This window comes from Dromaius novaehollandiae, chromosome 11 (assembly GCF_036370855.1).
Source record: "Dromaius novaehollandiae isolate bDroNov1 chromosome 11, bDroNov1.hap1, whole genome shotgun sequence".
Lineage (NCBI taxonomy): Eukaryota > Metazoa > Chordata > Aves > Casuariiformes > Dromaiidae > Dromaius > Dromaius novaehollandiae.
Window position 1 is genome coordinate 23,727,204 of NC_088108.1, and position 22,153 is coordinate 23,749,356.

The 22,153-nt window shown below is 40.0% G+C and overlaps 1 protein-coding gene across 7 annotated transcripts in view; it reads right to left on the reverse strand.

Moving 5' to 3' along the window:
* Positions 1-5,197: 5,197 nt before the first annotated feature.
* TEX11 (testis expressed 11) overlaps positions 5,198-22,153 on the reverse strand; it is a 40,961-nt gene continuing 24,005 nt past the window's right edge. For 5 of the 7 annotated variants that reach the window (XM_064518383.1, XM_064518385.1, XM_064518386.1 and 2 more), the window contains 13 exons: positions 20,927-21,051; positions 20,150-20,235; positions 19,437-19,490; positions 18,675-18,715; positions 17,326-17,412; positions 15,568-15,638; positions 14,918-15,034; positions 13,968-14,040; positions 12,255-12,404; positions 11,169-11,277; positions 10,030-10,150; positions 8,205-8,369; positions 5,198-7,319 (listed from right to left, as the gene is read on the reverse strand). In XM_064518383.1, coding sequence (XP_064374453.1) covers positions 7,248-7,319; positions 8,205-8,369; positions 10,030-10,150; positions 11,169-11,277; positions 12,255-12,404; positions 13,968-14,040; positions 14,918-15,034; positions 15,568-15,638; positions 17,326-17,412; positions 18,675-18,715; positions 19,437-19,490; positions 20,150-20,235; positions 20,927-21,051 — 1,271 coding nt within the window. In that variant the 3' untranslated portion in view covers positions 5,198-7,247. Of the gene's footprint in view, positions 7,320-8,204; positions 8,370-10,029; positions 10,151-11,168; positions 11,278-12,254; positions 12,405-12,751; positions 13,143-13,967; positions 14,041-14,917; positions 15,035-15,567; positions 15,639-17,325; positions 17,413-18,674; positions 18,716-19,436; positions 19,491-20,149; positions 20,236-20,926; positions 21,052-22,153 lie in introns of those variants that run through there. The other 2 variants (XM_064518384.1, XR_010391089.1) reach the window with 2 other exon arrangements.

The following is a 22,153-nucleotide window of genomic DNA, read 5'->3' on the forward strand; positions in this document are numbered from 1 at the left end:
AGTCCCTCTTATCCTTCACAGAGTGGTGGCACGGTCACCTCCTGCCTCTGTGCCATTAATAGCATATTGATAATGGATGCGCTTACAGGTCCACGGCAAGTAAACAGTTTCAGCATAAGGTCTTGCTATTAGTTCTGTACCGACTTATATGTTCTGGGTAGTTGAACACGGGTTCTTTGTTTCCTCATGTACCAGACCCTTATATACAATATATGTGATGGACATAATAGTATCAGAGTGAGTAAAATCACAACTGGATGAAGCATGAGATTAAAAATTCCCATTGCTGTCGGTGACCGTCCAAGCAGAGTTTCCCACCAATGGTGCTCTCCACCCCTCTTCGCTCTTTCCAGAACATGGTGTGTTTCTTCTGTGTCATGATGAACCAGGATCAGAGGGTTTTGTCCATTGTTTCGGATGCGTTTCAGCAGCCGACGCAGGTCATCGTGTTGTAGCAGCTTTTTTCATCAAGGTAAGATTCAGTCTGATGGGGGTAGGCACTAAGGCTCGATTTAATGTATAACTAGATTGTAACAATTGTTAAGACGTAACAGGAGCTGAATAAGTAAAGTCGCATCCCATAATTTTGGTAAAATTACGAACACAAAGATTTAATGATTGTATCTACAGTGATGTTATCTATAAATACAAAAATCACAAGGAGTTCTCAAACACACACACCATTTTCCAAGATATACAAGCACAGTTTCAGGGGTTTCAGCAGGATGTATTTCAAAATGACAAAAATTTTGTTCAGCGTCAAGACAAATGTCTTGGGCTTTGGTGGTGGTACTTTCACGAACAAATCCTTGTTGTTCCCCTACAGCACACGCGTTAACGTCAAGTTTGCCATCTGTTTCCGTTTTGCTGGGCCCACGCTCTGTGCTCTAACGGATGGAGTATAGCTCCGGTGTGATTTAATCCCAGCGCAATGATTGGGTATATGGTGTATACCAAAGCGTTGTGTATTATTAAGACAAAAGCTATAGCCTTATTGTTGATGGGGTCATCGGTAAAATTGACTAAATACCACCAAGACTGGAATTCCTTTTCAAATTTAGCTGCATTATCCCAAACTACCTTTCGAATTTCAGTGGGTAAAGTGCCCTCTTCTCCTTCTCTTATAATTGCTGCTACCATAGATTGCCTCCACAGCTGAGCTTGGATACAGCTAAGAGCTAGAGAAACATTATATTGGGCCACACCAAGTGCATTTACAATTAATTGGCGGTCTCCTTCATTAATTCTTTCCCATTGAGGCAATATATCTGATAAGAGCCATTGGTTAGTTGCCAGTGCTGACAGAGAAGACCGCAGTGGATGTTCTAACTTGTGCAAATCACCTGTTGTTGTGCTCAGTTTATTTACGAGCACTTGGGCATCTATACTATTTAAGACTCCCAGTCCTCTTCCTATGATACCGGTCACATCGCTCCTTGTTGGGTCTGGAGAGGTGAGCGTTCACCTATGCAACCACGCTGACCATCCCGCATAGGACCTACTTGGGAACAGTGAACAGGTTGGTTTGATTGTAGAGATATTAATTTGCATCAATAGTTCTACTCGTTTAAGAGACCATGATGGCTTAAATAACACTCATTGTTGGCTTGTATTTTTGATCACATATGGTCCAATTTCAGAAATTTGTGGGGATAGAGTTTTCTTAGCCTTTATAACAGTAGAGGTATTTATGCTGGGGGAAACAAGTACAGTCGGGGCAGATGTTGTTGTCCTAAGCTCAGTGATGCTAATCTTGAATTTAAACGATAGCCCCACACTGTGACGGGCCCAGAGGCAGACCACAAAAACTGGCTGGACCAATGTAAAATTGTACCAACAACAATCCAGTTTTTCCATGGCACAGTTTTTCCTCTGCTTTGTCCCTGTTTTTGCTTCAGTTACAGAGATGTGAGTTACCTGCTCATGACTGGATCCATTAATTACTCTGCATCCTATTTTTCTTTCGTGTCCTACCTGTCCCAGCAGTTGAGGAATCCTGTTTGTGCTATCCCAGCTCCATTCATTCTCCAGGTAAACCTCAGTCCCATGCATAACCACTGGTGACAAGTTTAGGCCTTTGTTAGAATTTAATCCCACGCTTCCTGCCTATTTTACATGAGCGTGGGACCAAGGCCAAGCTGTGATTTCTTTGTTGATAGTTAAGTTGATTAGTACCATCAAACCTTTCAACAGCAGTAGACTTATGGATCTTCCTTTCATCTTGTTGGATGCTGCAAAACAAAAGTAGAATAGACTCATCTCAGTGGGGTCTTCCAGACAGGTTACCTTGTTAAAAGGAAGGAAAAAAACATCCATCATGCACTAATTCTGTGTTTTGCACTGCTGCTGTCGGTAGCTTCCCAGGCAAGTGGGCCCCGAGGTGTGAAGTCACAGGCACGGCACCGATGGATGGCAAATTGCCCATCGCAGGCTGTCCTGGCTGTTATGGTGCCGGACGGGCTCTTCTCCCAGCAGGTGGAGCACTAAGCTCGGGCCTTGCAGAAAAAGCTCGGCTTACAGGGCTTCCCGCAGGCCCGTAGCGATAATTTAATCGATGGAGTCCTTCGGGAAGTCGCGTGTCCCATTGAGGCCCGTGTGGTTTGAGAGTCTTTTTCAACAGCCATTCGCTCTTTCTACCATCCCATTTGACTGAGGCTAGGATGGGGTGTGGAATATCCACTGAATTGCTTCTTGTTTTGCCCAATCTTGCACTTCCTTACATGAGAAATGTGGGCTGTTAGCACTCTGGATCACATGGGGAGCAGGTAGATTTGAGAACCAAACCGATAGCCCTCGCACCGTACTTTGCCCATCGGCTTTCCGACACTTACTTGCCATAAGCCAGCCGGAGACTACTTGCACTCCCGTGGGGACGTATCGCTCTCCCGCAGAGGGTTTGAAGGGCCCGATATAATCAATTTGCCATGTAGACCATAATGTTTTCCCTTCATAGCTATGTAGAGGTGGTGCTGTAGCAGGATCAGCTGCTCGTAATTTTAAGCTGCACTGGGGCCGTTCTGTAAGAATAGTTTCACAAGGTTTCCTGTTTATGGGCCAGCCCTTACTCTGTGCAGCGAAGTAAAGCGCTGCTTTGCTTGTGTGACGTTGGCTTTGATGTAACCACTCTCCTGACACCATTCAGGATTTGGGGTGATTTTTCTAATTTTTAGTTAACTCATCTATCTTTTGATGCCACTTTGTGGCTGGTTGATTATCCCTGGCATGAGCTTTTACCCATCCCATTTTGAAAGGTGTTTTCCTGGCTATAGCCAGTAATAATTGCCAATCTTGGGTTCTCCAAACTAGGGATCTAGTTATTTCCCAAGTCAAGGTTTCCCACTGACAGAGCCACTGTGTGGCACCAGCCCACCCAGCCTAAGAGTTTACATAGAGGACTTTTGCTCCATTCTGTGCTGCTAAAATAACTGCTTTATTTCTCCTAGTTGTGTACTGCCTTCACCTTCTTCTGTTACTTGTTTGCCAGTGGTAATATCTAGTGCAACAGCCTTAAATTGCCATCTACCGTTTACCCTTTTTTTTGCTGAAGAATCCATAAACCAAAGGGTTTCTGTTGGTGCACCCTCAGTGAGGGTTGGTGCATTCAGAATTGGAGGTTTAAACGGTTGTTGTAATGCTAAAGGGTCTGTGTCTATGGGCACCTGCAAACTGGAAATGTTAGTGTGTCCTTCAGTTAATTGCATATTTTCTGCAATTCCTGTTAAGTAGGCATAGCATTTTCTGATAGTGGGGTGTTGGTTTTTTTTGGGGGGGGGGGTTGTTTTGTGGTTGTTTTCTTTCTTTTTCTTTTTCTTTTTTTAATTTTTTTTCTTTCTTTCTTTTTTTTTTTTTTTTTTTTTTTTTTTTTTTTTTGTGCCACTCCTCCTGGGGGAGCAGTCCCCTTTAGGATTGCTTCTAGTAAATTAAATGGTCCTCTAGTTTGCACAGGTTGTCCCTGAGGTATTTTTCTCAACTTGTTTAACTGCTTGGACTAAAGATAGAAGTCTCTGTTTCCCATTCAGAATATCGTTGTTCTGTTCTTTAAATGCAGTTGAGCTAAACAGTAAAGATCCTTTTGGTCCATCGGGGCCAGTTTGGAACAGGTTACAGTAAGTAGCGTGTTCAGCAAAACCCCATTCGGGCATAATGGGGTTGTGAGGGTGTACTGGTCCCAGGGACTGATACGGTTTTAATTCTTCAGTTAGAGTTTCGACCACCTCTTTTTGAGCTAATTTCCACCCCCAGGGCTTGCCTTTCCATAAGGGTGACTATAATGGACAGAAATGATAGAAAATCCAGGTACATGCTTCCTCCGATATCCTAAAGTTCCCATTAATTGTTGTAATTCCTTCCTCAATTGGGGCTGTTGCAGCTCTTCAATTTTTTTTCCTTAAGGTACCTGGAGGAACCACTGCACGGCCTGCTATCCACCAAGTACCCAAAAACTTTACTTTCCTTCTCAGTCCTTGGCATTTTTCAGGTGGAATCTCAATTTCTGCTTTATTTAGCGCTTGCCATACTGCTGCTGCCGCTTCCCCAACCTTCTCAGGGGAAGTTCCCCCAATCAGAATATCATCTATGTATTGGTACAGTTTCACAGCTGGAGGAGTGAGACTGTCTGTAAAAGCTCAGCAAGTGCGGTGTGAACAGTCGTGGGTGAATACAGCTGTGGGCATCTGTTCGAGGTAGCGTATTCCCTCCCAAGGGAAAGCAAACTTCTCTTTACCCCCCCCTCTGCCCCAAGGGAACCATAAAGAACGTATCTTTTACACCTAGCGCTGCCATCCATGGGTGTGCAGCTGCTTGCAAAGTAGCTGTTAAGTTTGCAGTATTTGGTACAGCAGCTGTTAGCAGGGCTGTATTAGCATGTGGGCACCGATAAGCAATTGTCAAACGCTGCCTCCCGTCTGATTTCTGGAACGGCCAGACAGGTGAGTTATATGGGGAGCGGGTTCTGGAGATCATTTGCTGTTTCTCCAAATCAGCTATGACTTCAGAAATGCCATTTTGTGCCACAGCAGAAATTGGCTATTGCAGTACATTAGTATTTTGGAATCGGAGAGTGCAGGGGCTGCGTGAAGTACACGCACTGTAGCCTCCCTGTTTCTACCAGGGCTGGGGCCCATGTTTGAGCCAAAGGACCACACACTGCCGTTCGGCAGGCGCCAGGTTCGTCCGCTTAAAACAACGAAACCTAAAATATTTTCATAATGATCTTTAATTGTAAAGCCAGTAGTTGACATGCGCTTCTTGCCCGGGAGCCATAAATTCACCTTGGCAGTTTGGCACAACCACTTGCTCCGTTCACACCGGTAATCTTAACTCTTTGCCGTCCGGATCGTACACCCAGCTTCTCGGCATCTTGTTGTGTTCATATTGACATTTGTGCTCCCGTAGCTACTAACAACTTCACCAATTCTCCTTGAGGTCCAACTGGAATCAAACTATATGGGCCATCATCGCTAACCCACTGGTAAGCCTCCACTTGCCGGACAGGCAGACCCAATGGCCTTCCGGGCATTAGTCATTTTTTTGCTTCATGCCCTGCAATTCCTCCCTACAGGGGAGGAAGGGGTTGTCTCCCTCTCTGGGAACTGGCACCGGAGGAGTCAGAATACACTCCCTGCCTTCACCGTTACCTCATTTCTGGCATGCTTCAATCAGACTCAAGGTAATGCCGGTAGGCTGACCTTGAATCGCGGCTCTGGGAATGCCTAGGGCTAACGCTCTCCTCCATCATTCATTTCTCCGGTCTCGAGATTCTGTTTGCAGGTTTTTAGATTTATTTCCCTTTGATTTAGTTTCTGTTCCCTGCTTCCTGGGTCTCACCTTATGGTCTCCTCCCTGGGGCTTCCGGTTTGGTTTTTCAGCCGGTGCATCGTCCCAGACCATTTCACGGCTGTAGTTAACAATGCCATGCATTAATTCTGCCCATGTAGGGAGTTGCCTGTGAGAGTTATTACCTCGTCTTTCATTATATTCTGTGTCTCTTTTGATCTCATCCTGTTTTGCAACGAGATAGGGTTTAAGAAGAGCACATTTGTTGGGGGGGGGGGGAGGAGCACCCCATCATAACAGCTCAGGCAGCACCAGCCTCGGGCACAGTGCCCAGTATCTTGTTATCAGAAGCACCATATCCTATAAACTCCCTGATAACTTCCCTGGCTGCTGTCTTCAATGAAATTCGCTCCTGGAGGAAGTCTCATTCCTGCACTATTGCTCAGAAGCTGATGCTGACCTGTGCAGTACTAAAAAATACCTTATACAATATGTTCCTACTTACGTTGCTGTAAAAGCCACAGTGACTTATGCATCTGCATGTATCTGCCTTTAGGAAATGAGCCAGTATCCAGCCGCATAACAGACATGAGGATGTGCCAGATAGGATAAGGGCTGGTTTCCCGTTTCAGCAGCGGGACTCAACGTGGTGCCTGGTGCACACGAAAGCAGAAATCGCTAGTACGTGGTTTACTCAACTGACAAAAGGCGACAGCCCTGTAGCTTTGCTAAAAGAACGCAGTGCTGCTGAATTTTTTAATTACTTCTTGCTGGGACAGGCCCAGACCACTCCACTAAGCACATCACAAGTAGAAGCTTTTATTCCAGAGCACATTAGTCTTTCAGAAAGAAGTAGAACTAATGCAATTTCTTCCTTTCTATGGCCACCATCCTGGCCATAATTCATGGTGAATTATGGCTGGTGTGTTACATTTAGTGGTCTATAAGCAGCAGTGCCTAGTCAAAGCTTTAGCTTTTTTCTGTTAGCTGGAGAGCACCAGCTCTTTTTTTATTCTAAGTTGTGATCCTGGCAAACATCTCTGAATTCTTGCACATATTGAAATGGACTGAAAAGTAAACAATCATCTGATAAATACTTTTGTAGCAAGACAGCCATGGCATCCAGAGGAGATGCATGGTCCTGAAATACTTTTATTGTTCACAATGCCACTACCACTAAAATCAGACATTTAAACTAACCATTTATACAGCAGCAGGCCCATCTCAGGAGAACACTATGTATTTATTTCCAACTGTTATAGAATAAAAATGATTCCCTAGAGGAAAACAATTACATTTCTTCAATAAATACTTCCTGAAAAGTACAAAACTTTTAAATTGCCAGCAAGGTCCTGGTTTCTTTTCCAACACTCCTGTGACCCCATGCCCCTGCAGAGCTAACAGACTTTCATTCAGCAGAACGTTTCCAAGAGGGACCGCACTGTCCTCCTTTTTTGCAGTTGTGGCTGTCACTATTCTTCACGTGGAAGAAGCCCCTTTGCTCTGTCCAACTTATCCAGCACCTCACTATAAAGACCAACCATCTGGAGAATATAAGCACCAAAAAATTCAGGTTGATGTAAATATATTTACACAGATCTGAACACAGTGGTTTAGAAAAAGATAGAGTCAAATCAGTGCAACCTATCAAAGATGGATTATTTGTACTGATACAAAACATAGCTTATAGCTGATTCTTACATCAATGTATAAAGCTATTCTTGGTACAGAAGTTGCAACCAGCTCTTGATTGAATGACTTGTGCATATAAGAATGAATGATAACTGCATACATCATCCAGGCTGTACTTTGTCGCGACCAACATAGGAGTACCCAAACCAAAAACTGTACAGAGAGCAGCTTACTTATGACACAGTAAGAACATGTCTTGTTGCTTTCTACAGAGGTATCGTACCCCAAATTTCTCCCTCACAGGAACTGGCTAAGCAACAACTGGAAAGATGTACTTTAATAATTTTAGTCACATAAATTAAAACCCAATTTATAGTAGATTAGATTATACTAGAAACCAAGCTTAAAAGTATCCATACAAAAGCTGATTTAACTAAACTGGTACAGCATCTTGCCTTTAGTGAACAGGCACAAGGATACCCTCACGGCCACAAATAGTCAGAAGTTTATCTCCAGTCAGTTATTTGCATAATCCTTCCAGCAAAGGACACCACATTACTCTTTGCTGTGTATCAAATCTATTCTGGATTCGCTTTCAAAAAAATCTTTCACTATCAAGCTCCCCCAAATTATTTAGGCATTATGCTTCCCCTGAAATTCTTTAAGGATTATATGTAGTGGTTTCTTCACCCAAATCCATAACCTCAAAAAAAAAAAAATTCACTTCCTCCCCTCCACTACTAACTATTCCTAACAAATCCATTCCCACCTCCTCATACCCATCTGCTTCCACTTACATGGCCTTCATAGCTTTTCTTCAGAGATCCTAAGTGATTGAGGAAACGCATTCCCAGTCCACACCACTGTTCAGCTTCCTTGTATTTACCAATGCTATACTGAAATATTCCTGTATTCCAGGCTCTTGTCATCAACCAAAGGATCTCCATCTCTGGGTAACCATCCTAGAGTAGCAAACAAAGCTACAGCGAATCAGAAGATAGAGTTTTCACTTTAAACCTGACTAATCAAGAGTGCATTAGAGTTTAATATTACAGCAGGAAAACACGAATATTTTTTTCTTCTAAGCAGAGGACAGAATTCCCTCTGAGCCATCCCGTACTTCACAGTTCATCTCCACCATTATCAAACAGTTTGTTTCCAACATGGATAAATAATGTTGCGCTTACCTAATGATAGGAAGGAAATATAATTTTCTGGGGCTGAGAACGATGCTACAATGGAAGCATGCTTTCCTACAATCTATCCATAGACAGACTGGACTTGCTGCTGCACTACTTTCCCATTTATCCAAACAGTACTGAATATCCCAAAACCTGCCTGCTCACTGCAGATCAGAAGCAGTTCTCAATGTTCTCAGTAGCTGCAGCAGTGGTTTGCCAGAGTGAAAGCTGCCCTTGCTGACAGCCGTAGAATGGAAGCTGGAGTACTCAACAAGCTTTGAACTGGTGGGGAACTGATTCAGTTGGGGAAGCGAAGGACGAGCAATGAATTTGTTATGTGAATCCTTAAGGGAAGCCTGGAAGGACTTTTTTTTCCTGCATTTGATATATACTTCTCATTCTAAGTAACAGGGCCCAGAGAAAGTTTCTGAACTGTGGCATCCATTTCTGAATAGGAGGGACAAATCAGAAGTGGTGGATGAGTTTTCTAACTGATAATGTTCTGATGTGCTGCTCTGATCTCCTTCTCTTAGCGTGGTGCCAATTATCATCTACTGCCATGAGCAAGACTGCAAAAAAAGGCTTCTAGTGCTGATGAAATTATGCTTTTATGCATATCAGTCCACATTAACATCTCAATCATATCTCTCAACAAGAACACACACAAACATGGACACTCTTTTTTTGGGGAAACATATCTTTATGTCATTTTTATAAAGGAAGAGACATTCAAACATGACTGAAGAAATAGTCATGCACTGGGATGAAGCTATGAAATGTAGTAGTGGTTTCATTAATTCTGAGTAAGAGGAATACTCCTTAAATTATTGTTATCTTTGAAATTCTGCATAGAAATGTCTAACTTACTCAGTACAATACCTTCACTGTATAGCATATGCTTCAGGCCTGAAAGGAGCAGCAGAAATGCAAAAACTTACCAAAAGAAAGATTTCACTCTCCATACACTTGTCCTTATAGAAACAAGTTCAAGAACAAACGCACTGCAACAAATACTCACAGAAATTTAACAAAACAGAGCTGAGCAAAAAGCAACAATGATATCTAAATTTTACCCTGCTTTAAACTGATCTGGAAAAGTAATCTGCATTTACAAAACCATATTCAGTGTGCAAATGTAGAAAGCAAAGAGGAGGAAAGATAGATGTTCCAGCTCAAGATGTTTCTAAAACAGGCACTGAAAATTTGTCCTTAAATGTCTCCAAAAAATCTTATAAAATCTAGAGAAATATGCACCTCTGTCATAAATATCCAAGAGCCATTTATTTTGAGATAATTTCACTGCATCTTCTACTGAAGAAGTTTTAGCTGCACCACATGTAACAGTATATAATGTCAGTCTGCTAATTATTGTCTTTCTAATGAGAATGTTTTTAAATGTGCTCAGGATCATTTCCCAATTTTTTTTTTCTGTTCAACTTACTGTACTGCTGACTATGCTCAGAGCATCTTCAAAGTAGCCCCACACCTCTTGCAGTACACAGGCATCCAGGTCTGTTACTCCGGACGGCAGAGAGAGATTAATCAAACTATGTAAGCATTTGCTGGGAACAGAGCAAAAGAGGAAACATATTTAATAGCACATGCACAGAGCAAACAGCTACATTTTAGTATCACTAGCACACTAGCTTGGGCCAGCATAATTGCCGGCCTGGCATGTCCATCTCAATGATTTCTGTGCTCACATTCTTTTTGCAGAAACATGCATTTTCCTAGTATCAGACCTCATTTGTACAAATGATGCAAAAAGAGACACAAGAGTAACAATTAATTACTTATTTTCATTGCTGAGCTCTATAGTAACCCAAAGGGATAGACTTACAGTATACTGTAGGGGTGCTATACATGACAGCAAGTAAAAAGAAAGATACTTATTTCACCATGGGATAACTAAGTAGTCAGCATCCTGCTTGTTCAGCTGTCCTCAGAAAATTGGTAGCAAATACATGGATTCTGAAAACAGTTCTCTCTTTCTCAGTGTAGAGGAAGAAAGGCAATATTAATGGTAACCTCTGCTCAGCAATTACTGCATGGAACTCAGGAGAAAAAATCCATTATGGGATACAGCTGAGAGAGAAGGACATACCAGGTTGTTTTTCACATTCCATAAGCAATAACTGTTACAGGGCTTGTTACCCAGCAAAATAAATCATGTATGTACTATGGCATGATATCCCTAACTTGCAACTCATAGCTTTCTTTTCAGCCTTTGATTTCTCTTCGCTTCATTTTCTTTTAAATACCTAGTTCACTACTGCAGAGTAACACCTGGAATGAACACGTTCATCATAAGAAACAGCAAAAGACCCGTTCTGGATCCAATATTCTTCTTCAGTAGATTTACTGGAAATATGACTGGGAAAATATGCTTAGTGAATAGATTTCAGTTACTACAGTCTTAAACACCTATTAGTCAGTCATACTTCAGAGGTATATTGGTTGGCCAGCAAGAAGTGGAACACTGCACATAAACTAAAAGCCATTTTTTTCAAACTGCAGGCTTTATTACCTGTCAACATTCTCAATCACAGGGTCATTGCAAAGCTACGTGATAACACTAACCTAAATCTCACAGCGTCAACAGCAGTCTGCTTTCTGTGAAGGTTCAGCGCACTCTTGAGAGCCTTCTTACAAAGTGAGGGATACCGGGCTGGAGATTCCATGGCTAACGCTTGAAAACAAAAGGAAACAGAGAAGAAGGAAGAAATGACTGAAGCCAGACTTTCTCCTATTAGTCACTAAACTGCAATACGTTGCCAGATCCTGCAACAAACAACTAAAAAGAGATTTGCTTAATGCCTGTGCTAGTCACAAGCTAGTGCTTCTTTACTGCTTACTTACTGCAAGCATCATCAATGAGGACAAAACAGAAGCGCAGTAAATTTAATAATTAACAAGTACTCCCTCTGCTGTCTTCTTCTGTTGCAGTAACCCAAGACTAGTAAGTTCTACAGTAATGTATTACCTCCCTTCTCTTTTTTTGTCTCCTGAAACATGAAAATCTGGGTTGAAAAATTAGGCAGGAGTGGGATTTGAGTACGGTTCTTCCAAGTCCAGGTGTGTACTCCCTCAAGACAAGGGATGTAAGTAAGTGTTTATCTAATCCTACAGATTCCCTTCCAAGGATTTGCATGGCAGCTCCAAATTTTACACATCTTCCTTAGATTCTAGACTGTATTCTCAAGAAAGCATGACCAGAACTTTGTGATGAAAGCATGATAAAGTATAGAGAAGAGCTATTTACAAGTGTCTACATTAAACTGAAACAGCACATCTATCCAAAGGCCACACCCTAAAAACTCTGTGTGGGTACATGAATCAACTAGGATCATTCTCTGGCCTGTGCTAGTTTGGAGTTTGTAACAATTCATGTGAACAGTCCTTTCTGAACTCACAACTTAGACAAATGTCCCAGGTTCGAGAAATGGAAGGATGCTGTGAGTTCATCATCCATGTAATGAAACGGCATTTCAAAATACAGATCTCTGAATATTGCTGAGATCCTAAGCATCTTTGCTTCAGGACAAGATATATATGGTTAGACTGATTTTATGCATGACGCGCAATACACAGTAATTCTAGTCACCCTAAATGAACAGCTATTTTGCATGGCTTGAAGAACTATGAAAGTACAAATGCAGTCCTTACATGCAATGATTTCCAGTGTCTTGATCTCTGTTTGTGGCTGTTCCCATACTGACTCCATAAGGTTGCTGAGTGTTGGATCATTCAGTTTGGCTCTTGCTTCAAATTCATAAAGAAGCAACAATGTGTCTGTTGGATCTTTAGCAAAATCTCCTACAGGAGAGACAGAATTGCCTGTACATAATTATTTGTTTACTTAAAGCTATATGGTATGCAGGAAGGTATAAATTTTGCTTCCAACAAGCAGGAAAATCATTAAGGTACTCAGATTTAACAGTACAGCAAGTGGAACTCAGAAACTGGCTTGGATAGCAACCTCAAGTGTCCAAAGCACAACCCAGCCAACCTCCCCACTCCCAAATCTGGATTGTTTATAATTGGCTGAATTCATGCAATTCTCCTAGGCAAGGTATAGGTGCTAAAAAGGCTATTTTCATAGACAAGTAAAAGAGAGAACAGAAGGCCACAGGCTCAAAGCATCAACCTGTCAAAGAACTTACCATTAGCTTCAAATTCTGCTATAAGACTTGGTGTCTTTCTAGTAGAAAAGCCTTCAGGAAATCCTTAAACACACTGAAAAAGTGTGGCAGAACAGTAGAATCTCTAGGACGATGTAAACCCAAGATAACTACCAAACCTTTACTGCACTATTACAAAGACCTCTGTTTAGTGCTAAACACATTCTCAGCTTCTTCCAGGGCAACAGGCTTGTCCACACACTAGCCAAGGTGTAGTGAAGGAGTGAAGGAACGACCTTGCTGCCTTTCCACAAATCTCTGCAGTAGAGACTCCTATCTAGCAAAAACGTCCCTATACTGAGATAATCAACCCCTTAGGATTTTCAGGACAGAAATAAAAAGAGAAGTCTTCCTGAGTGCTCTTGTCCTTCCCCTGCAAAAGAGCAAAGAGAATCTCAAACCCAGGCTGTGTAACAAACCTTTAGTTCTGAAACAATAAAGTTAAAGCGAAAAAAAAGAACATCAAGTAAATTTCTTGACTAAAGTTAAACACTAATGCAACTTAGAATAGAAACTCTGTGGGGTCCCAAACCTATCACTGAAGAGAAACCAGACCACAGGCCAGACAGAAATGCCTAATGAGTTTTTCTACCAATATAATACTGAAAGAGGAAGCAGGTACTCTCTAGCCCTAAGGGTCACTCAGCATCTTAGCTGTTGGCTGAACATGCTCCAGTCTCCAGGGATAAGTCTGACCTAAATTGACATGCAATAGTTAATGAACAGCGGATGGGTTTTGGCACACCCAAAATACATTACTAGGACTTCCTGTATTTTGAAATGCCTATCCATAAAGAGGCTAGTAAAAATATTAAAACTGTATCTCGTCTTCCTTCAGGGCAAGAGCAGAGTCAAGGAAAGTATTTACAACATCTTTAACCTGGGTGATTCAGCTGGAAATCTAGTACCCATCTACTCCAGAGCAAAAAGCTTGGAATTTAACATTTGAGACAAAAAAGTCAACCAAATTTCACTCTGAAAAACTGTTCCACATCTCATGCTATCTAGACAATAAAAAGCTGGCAATGACATATAAAAAAAGCACAGATGGCTTTGCCAGTTCTTAAATCATATTGCCACACATCTGCTTCAACACTCTTCAACTGAGACAGCAATTCCATATGCCCTGTATTTTCCATGATTACAGTGACAAAGTCTGAGAGCTAAATGCTCTGAATAGACACGTTTTCTAGCTTACCTGTTAATTTCAGAACTTTACAGATCTCCTTGCATGCCTGGAGATGTTGAAGGGCCTGAGTCAGAAGGTCTGCCTATTTTACAAAATATTCAAAAAGCTATTTTTAGGTCACGGTTTTAAAAGTGAAAGAAATATGCATCTCAAATGACAGCAGTAGAGACATCTCGATACCCAGCTATATAACAAATGAAGAACCAGCCTACATCTATCATCTACACCAGTTACTGCTTTGTGTTTTTTCTCTCTTTTTCAAAGACCTCTGTATCTCAGGCAAACCCTCTTCACACTGATAGTTCCACTGTTCCAGAAAAGGACCGTACAGGTCCCTACAGGACATCACTTATTTTAGCTCTCAAATTTAAAATAGCATCGAGACTGACGGACAACTAATTCTCACAGAACACTCCGCTCTGCATTGCTCTCTACAAAAGCAATGCAAGGTTCTACAGTGATCACCGCGCAGCAGACTTTTGTTCTTCCTCCATAACCACAGTAGCTTTCCATAATCTCCTTATCACAGTAAGTGCCAGAAAAAAGTGTGTACACATAACAACAAATAAACTGTGAACTTGATCCTAACCATATCGATAACTATTTTCAGCAACTGCAGAATTTCAGAGATGCAGTAATCATCTGCCCATTCAACCTATGTTTAGCAACAGGTTCCTTACGTATTATGAGGTAGGCTAAAACTCCTTTAAGAAAGGGTACTGCCCTGATCCCTTGCTACATACAGATCTGTTCAGAACCTATTTATAGAAACCCATTATTTTCAATTGTCTAAAAAGCATTAGGGGCATTGATTCTAATTATTTCTGAAAGGTTCCCATACTTTCAATAATCTGTTCTGAGTGAAACAACCAAGATTTTAAAATCAAAAGAAGAAAATGCTATACTGAATGTTGATTTCACGGGTACTTAGAGAATGAGTTAAAAGAACAATGCCTTACCTGCTCAGAAGGTGTTACTTGTTGTCTCCCCATCTCCAGATCAATTGCAGCTGCCATTAACAGGCATGTCTTCTGAGCAATCAGGACAGCTTTGTCAGAAGGACAAAACTGGGACAACTGAAACCAAAAACAGAAACAAGTAATGAGAATTCTGCCTATACAAAACAATATTGCTCCTAAATGGACGGTTGCTGAGTCTCACCTATGACATTTTAGTAATCAGTCATAAAGAGTATATGTTCATATTGCGATACTGCTTGTATAATTAAACAAAAAGTGTTGGAGCCCATCCTACAAAGAACATATGCAAAGAACACAGTGGTGGTAGGTTCTGTATGGAGATTAGGACTCGAGTATATCTCTGTGTAACATGTTCATACTAATGATACAGTTCCCAAACTTCAGAATCAGTTTATTTTAGAAAGTTATCATTTAATTCTAAATTTCTTATGGCATTTTTAAGCAACAAAATAAGACAATAATGCCTAGATTTTGTATTACAAGCCAATTTCCTTCTGACAAGTGTTCCATGTTTCAGAGCATGCAAGCATGTCTCTAAGGGGATATCTGATACATGGATGCAACTTCTAACAGAACTAGATGGATGAAAGTATTCCTCAATCAAAAATACTATTACTGAAAGTACATACCTTGAAAGACAGCACAAAGAAGTCCCTCATCTTTTCAGGGCAATTCTGGAACTGTACAGCCAAGTTCCAAGCTAACAAAAACATGAAAACAGGAGCCAAGAATAAAAATCTTCTATATGTTACAGGCTATGCCCATAAAAACTCTAGTAATAGGTGGTTCACACATTTTATGATTCAGTTTCTTAAACAAAGTATCATCACCAGCTCATTTAACAACAACAAGAAATACCATTACTTGTGATTTGTTAGATTAAAAATAGATTACTTATGCTTTCAAATCCTTTGTTTTAATGATTTTATCAAAATCAAGTATCCATTCTACCACGTACCCTCTCCACAAGAGCATGAATGGAAAGTAACACTTTCTTATGTTGGTAAACCAGATCAGAATCTGGATAAAAACGTTCAATAACATTCCCAATCCAAAGGAAAGGAAAAAAAATTTGAAACATTCTCCATTTTACCCCAGCAGGGTTATATAAAGGAGAAATAAAAATACAGTGCTTAGTAGTATATGAATCAGATGTAGCCATCTAAAGACAATTATATGATTTTTATGCACAAGAATCTGACCTAACTAAATGTTTAGATTTTGCAGTGACTTTGCAGATTCTAACTTGCACAGTAATTTCTTCCCAGGCATGTTTTTGTGGTCTCTCTAAATTGTTTATTCTGTGAGCCAGAACATTGTTTTGGAAAGAGTGCAGTCACCAGAGATCAGTTCCATTCACACTGGTGTTTACTACTGTTGACCTCTGTTGCTTCTCTCCCTCCTTTGCTACTGTTTTTTGCAGCACTGCCACATTGTGAGGATGTATGCATAAGCTCATCATGACAGGTGTCTTATGTTATTCATTTCAACTATTTTCTCTCCTGTGTGTTCTGGGTGAAGCATGAATCTGAAAAATGATTTCAATCCATTATCCTATGCTCGTATTTTTATTCGTGGACAACAAATGCACTGATGATGCCCTTACCAAAATGGTGTAACAAAGACTGCTAAATGATGATCCAGAGACACATTATGGATCGTGCTTATGAATGATGCACAGAAGCTGCATTTCCTGCTGGAAAACGTTATCTGTGATAATGTTTTCAGTTTAGATTTCATATGCACAGTCCAAGGTAAACTCAAGGACTGCTGATTTAAGGGAGTAATCAAGACTGTCCGTCTGGGTGGCAGAGTTAAGCTCATCCTGCATCACGATGATACCATGCACCAATCATACTGGTGCATTCATGCGAGTTCACAGTTCTCATTTTGTCCACAACAGAATGTGCATACCCAGTATTTGGCACTAAGGTATTTTATTACTCTTAGCAGCATTCTTTTCAGATACTGAAGAAAAAACCAATATCCTTTCTATTTGTCTGATCTTAATTTTTGATTCTATAGCACAGAGCAAAGTCTTGTTAGCAAAGGGCTAAGTAAGAGAAAAATGATGAACTGTTCACAGTTCTGTCACGGATATATGACAATTCCTGTGGTGAAGTGAATAATGTACTAGCTAACCCAACAGTCATACAGACCTTGTGTGAGTATTTGTCTTGGTAACTGACTTAAGGCATGAGGCATACATGATAGTTTCATAAGACAGAAAATACAGCAGGAGAATCGTAAGACTAGTTAAGGTAGGGACTGCCAAAGGTACCAAGTTTTATAAACCTACCACATCTTTAACACACTTTTTTTTTCCTTAACATCTGGCTGAGTGGAGCTGGAGGTGATTTAGTTTAGATTTTGAAAGTGAAACCTACCAACTTTTCTAAACCAGTGAGCTTCAAGGATCTTTCTGTCTCCTGTCGAATTCTCTTCTGTGAAAGGCTCAGCAAGTCTCTTGTGAGCTGCAGATGTGTTGTTCAATACATAAATAGCCTTTTCTGAGCAGAATAAAAGCATTTCCAAACATAGGAACTACAACTACAAAACACAGGTTCCCAAAACTCCCATATAATTCCTTACAAAAAGTTCTTCTCACAACTTAAATCTAATATGCTTGACCGGAGAGGCTTATAAAAACATCAAAATGAACCTCAAGCAGCATTTATTGTAAGATATATAAGGCTGCCAACAAGTATTGCTCCTTCAAAAAAAAGTTTATTGACACTGAAGGCTAATGCAGAGGAGTTTTACTTTATTAGCATAAAACTCCATTTTTTAAAACATAACAACTGTTTTAGGGCCTTTCTTTGAAGAACCCTTATTTCATTTAGTTCAGTTCTTCACTGTCTTCTCTCAGTCACATGCAGAACGGCTAGAGTAGCAAAAAGTTCTAAAATTTCAACTTTGTTGTCCAGTAAAGGAGGACAGAAGTGAAAAGATTTAGTGAGATTGAATACTTCCTCAGATGGAGAAAAGGCCTCTGGAAAACTCCTGCAGCTTTTCCAGTTCAAACAAGAAGATTCTTTTTCAAAGGACAATATAACTAAAAGTGGCAATCCAATTCTGACAAGCCTCTCCTGTCTTTCAGCAATTTACTATTATTCCTTGCAGTTTTCTAAGCTGTCCAGGACAAAAAAAATAGCATCAATTTAACCTAAGAAATCCTCCCTTTTAACCAGCTAGAGCAGCAAAAAACATGCTACTTGGCATTTAATTAATGCCAATATAAATTCACACTGCTAACTCAGAGTACAAAACCAAACTTCTTCCTTTTGTTTAGGCAGCCCTGCTGCTAAAGATACTAACTTTGTTCTTGCCAATGCAGTCAGAGTATGAGACTGTCACTTGAGGACACCCAGACTGTGGCTTGCACACAAATATCTGTTGTTTGCATGTGTGGCCTTACGGAAGACTTACTTTTCTTTCCTAAAGGGAAAATGCCTAGAAAAAAGAGCCTTTGATCTGACAGAAGCTGCCAAGTACAGGCTCTACTAGAGTCTGCAAGTTTTCAAAAGCAAAAACCTGTAGCAATGAGGTCCAACTTCACAACACTGCCTGATCTCCAGGTCTAACTTGGCTCCTAACTTTTACTGATTTTAGTGAGAAGTTGAGAACCTAAACTGAAATAAGGAGTCTAAACGTTTAGTTGGAATGGACCTAATCACACCGTAAAATGCTCACAAATGGAAAAACTACAGAAAATGTAAACAAAACAAAAGCATACCCAAGGTCAAGTAAGTCAGCATTGAGTCAATATCTTTATCTCTGAAATGGAGGGAAAATAAAGTTTTAGAAAATGTTTCATTTATTTTCTTATGACAAAATACATTATTTATGATGGAATACAATAGCTCTGTAATTATGGATACAATCATTCTTACCCTCACAAACTTTTAGGCATTAGAAGCTTCTAGCATTTGAAGTTGTAGAAGGAGTAGTGAAAGCTTGCAGTAAGTTTTACTGATCTACAGTGGTGAACATCACTGTAGAAGTGTAGTAGGAGATTTTCCCAGTCATTGGGGTTGCAGGTTAAACTTCTAATTTCACTGACATTACCCTGTTTTCTTGTCAGTCAAAATCCAACAGTACAGTTCTCCTCCTCCCAGGCCAGCACCCTATTAAGTGGCTAGTCTTCAGCAAGAAAGATCTCACACCTTCAGAAGTTCTCACTCAGAACCTCTGAAAGATATCTCATCTTACTGTCAACATTATTTAGCTCACATTCCCCATCAAAAACACCTGACAGTCTTATGCATTAATGAAATAGGAAGGAAAAGAGCAAGAATGTAAAGAAAAGGTTACGCAAGAGGAAGAGATGGTCCTATGTGATGCCATTAGGTCAAGCCAGGAAGTGATCTGGGTGGATCTTTAACCAGTGTAAAAACTAATCTCATGATTATTCTGTAAGAAAGTAAGCCCTGTACATATATTATACTATGTGTGCAACACAACCACCATAAGAAAATAGTTTGGCAAATGGACTCACCTTCTCTCTTCATTTTCTGCCATGACTTTTGACAACGTAAGACGAACCAAACACCTAAATATGAGAAAAATAAACAGTGACAAGACTAGAAAAAAATTTTGCAACAATGTACTTTGTCCTCAGGTTCCAGGAAGAAGCCTACTTTTCTTTCCTATGCTGTCAGTCCATATAACTCACAGGACTCAGAAGTGTCACAATGAGAGTAAGATTATACTATTTCCCACCCTTTTGCCTTATTCAGTCTACCTCATTCTGTCTATCAAGTAAATAGTAGCTAAATAAATGTACTGTGAGAAAAACTTTAAGGAAATATTGGAAGGAATATATTTGTTTCATAATATTTGTTTTTATAAAAGTGATGGAATAGTTCAACAACAAGATACTACTGGATCAGAGGATACAAATAAACGGTTATTTTCATCAGATACACTGCTGCAGTCTCATTAGCATCATCCCCTGGTCATCTGTTCACATCACAATATAATCATAAAATTCAGAGCTATGGATACTACCTTCTTGGGAGAAAACTAAAATATCTGCAGATGCTAGAGTTCAGGACTGATGTATAACTGCAGCACCAAAAAGACTACTGACTAATCTTTGATCTACTCTGTTCTCCACCTTCCTCAACACCATAAATTCTTTAAAAAAAAAAAAAAAGTCAGAAAAAGTTCTCTTAGTTCTCTTTCCTTGCAAGTATCTCAAATTCTTACTTTAAAGCTGCAAATACTTGCTGGCAATCTTGTGAATGTTCAGATAAATACTCCAGAGCTTTGATAGCCACAACTTGCTGTTCATTCTGAAAACAAAATAAAACAAGCTTTGTATAAACCATGCGACTTCAGTTACCACCCTCACCAGAAAAAAAAGAAGCATTTTGCAAAGGTCTGCCCAGTCTATCAGCAGGAAAGACCAGAAGACTCTGCACAGAAATAGCCTCAGCATCAAGAAAAAAATATACAAAGAGGTCATATGATTCTATGAACAAAGAGCTGATGGGGAGAATGGGATCACTGCAGTTTGGCAATGGTTTCATGCTTTACAACGCTGTGAACAAAGCCCTGAAAGGCAACCAAAAGTCTCTTCTACTTATGCCAACGTAATCAGCCAGTTCAGGCGTCACTCAGTCACCACCCGCAGGAAAACAGGAGGGACAATTGATTTTTGAGTCTTTCATTGTGCATTTTGCAGACAGGTTCCCCTAGCACCTCAAAAAGCAAACCTCAGAAGCTGAAAAGAAATGTAACATTTTGCTGAGGAGAACTTTATGGAAATAGGCCATTATTTTCCTGAACAAATCTTAAAAAAATACAATTTCTTTTCATGTGAAATCACGTTCTACTTTGTTTTACACACCAATTTGACTACATATAGTATGACTCTGGTCCCTGAAGCTTGAAATACTTAGAAATGCATGAAATACCTAGAAATACTATAAGTAGGACAACTGTCCTACTTATATTAATAAAGCAAAATAAAGACAATGTTACCTCTAAAGCAATTTGGGCAGCTAAACTCAGGAGGTCGGTGCCTGTAATTCCATCCACTAAGACCTTGTCTTCATGTTGAGATTGCTTTTCTGCTAGCTTCCCCATTGCAGTAACTGCTTCCACGGCTGAAACAGACATAGGGAAAAATTAGTGAAAATTTTCATAGAAGTAATTGAATGTAGAAAGTTCTACTGTTTTAACCAGGCTTTCAAAATGATTTATGAAAGGCTATAATCCTTTTTTTAAAATATGAAAAATCAAGACAAAAAAATCCTGACCATGCCAGCGCTTCTCCACAATTAAGCATTACTTTACTAAGGCTTTCCAAGCTACTAATCTAAGGAAATGAGGATATAAAACAAATGAAACTCTATCTCACATCCTTAATTTTGTTCTGCTAAATATCTGTTCGTCACAGAAGACAGAGGACTTTCTCTAATACATGGTCTGGGCATGATTCCAAGCTCCCACATCTTGGCTCATGCTAAGGGTGCTGCTGCTTTTATGTTCACACTGTGCTGTGGTTTCCACTCCACATTATGTGAACAAATTACACTGTCATTAAAAAGATGTATAGAGAATAATTAACTGGCACAGAATTCACTGGAAAATGTTCTATTTATAAGCCCAGCATGTTACTCTGTATTCTAAATAAGTACAGACTATATTCCCCAATTTTCATTATTTGAGCTAAGATTCTCATTAAAATATGAAATGGCAGAACTCATTAGAAAGAGTCTACAGAGACATGCCAGTCTGTAATTTGCCTCAGTAATTCATGTATTTTCTGGTAACCTTTCTCACTAATTCAGGTATTATCTGCTAACTTCAGGCCTTGGTAACTTGACCAGAGAAATTAAGAGCAGCAGTAATGTTTCAGTTAAGGCCCATCTAGCTCAGTACCCTGTTTCAACAGTATATGCTTACAAACGAATGTTAGAAATGGTAAGTATAAAATCATTCTCATCCTGGAATACTACTTTAACTTCTGCCAATGAGAAGATTAGAGACTTCCTAGCCAGAGGATCCATCCAGAAAATATCCAGCAGTGGCAACGAACTCCATAATTTATACTCTATATGCAAAAAGTATCCTCCTTTGACTGTTTTAAACCTGTAACCTGACAGTTTTGATAGTTGTCCTTCCAATACTGTGTTTCTCTGTGTTATGAAAAACAGTAACTAAACACTCTCTAGCCACCTTCTCCATAATAGTCATGATCTTACA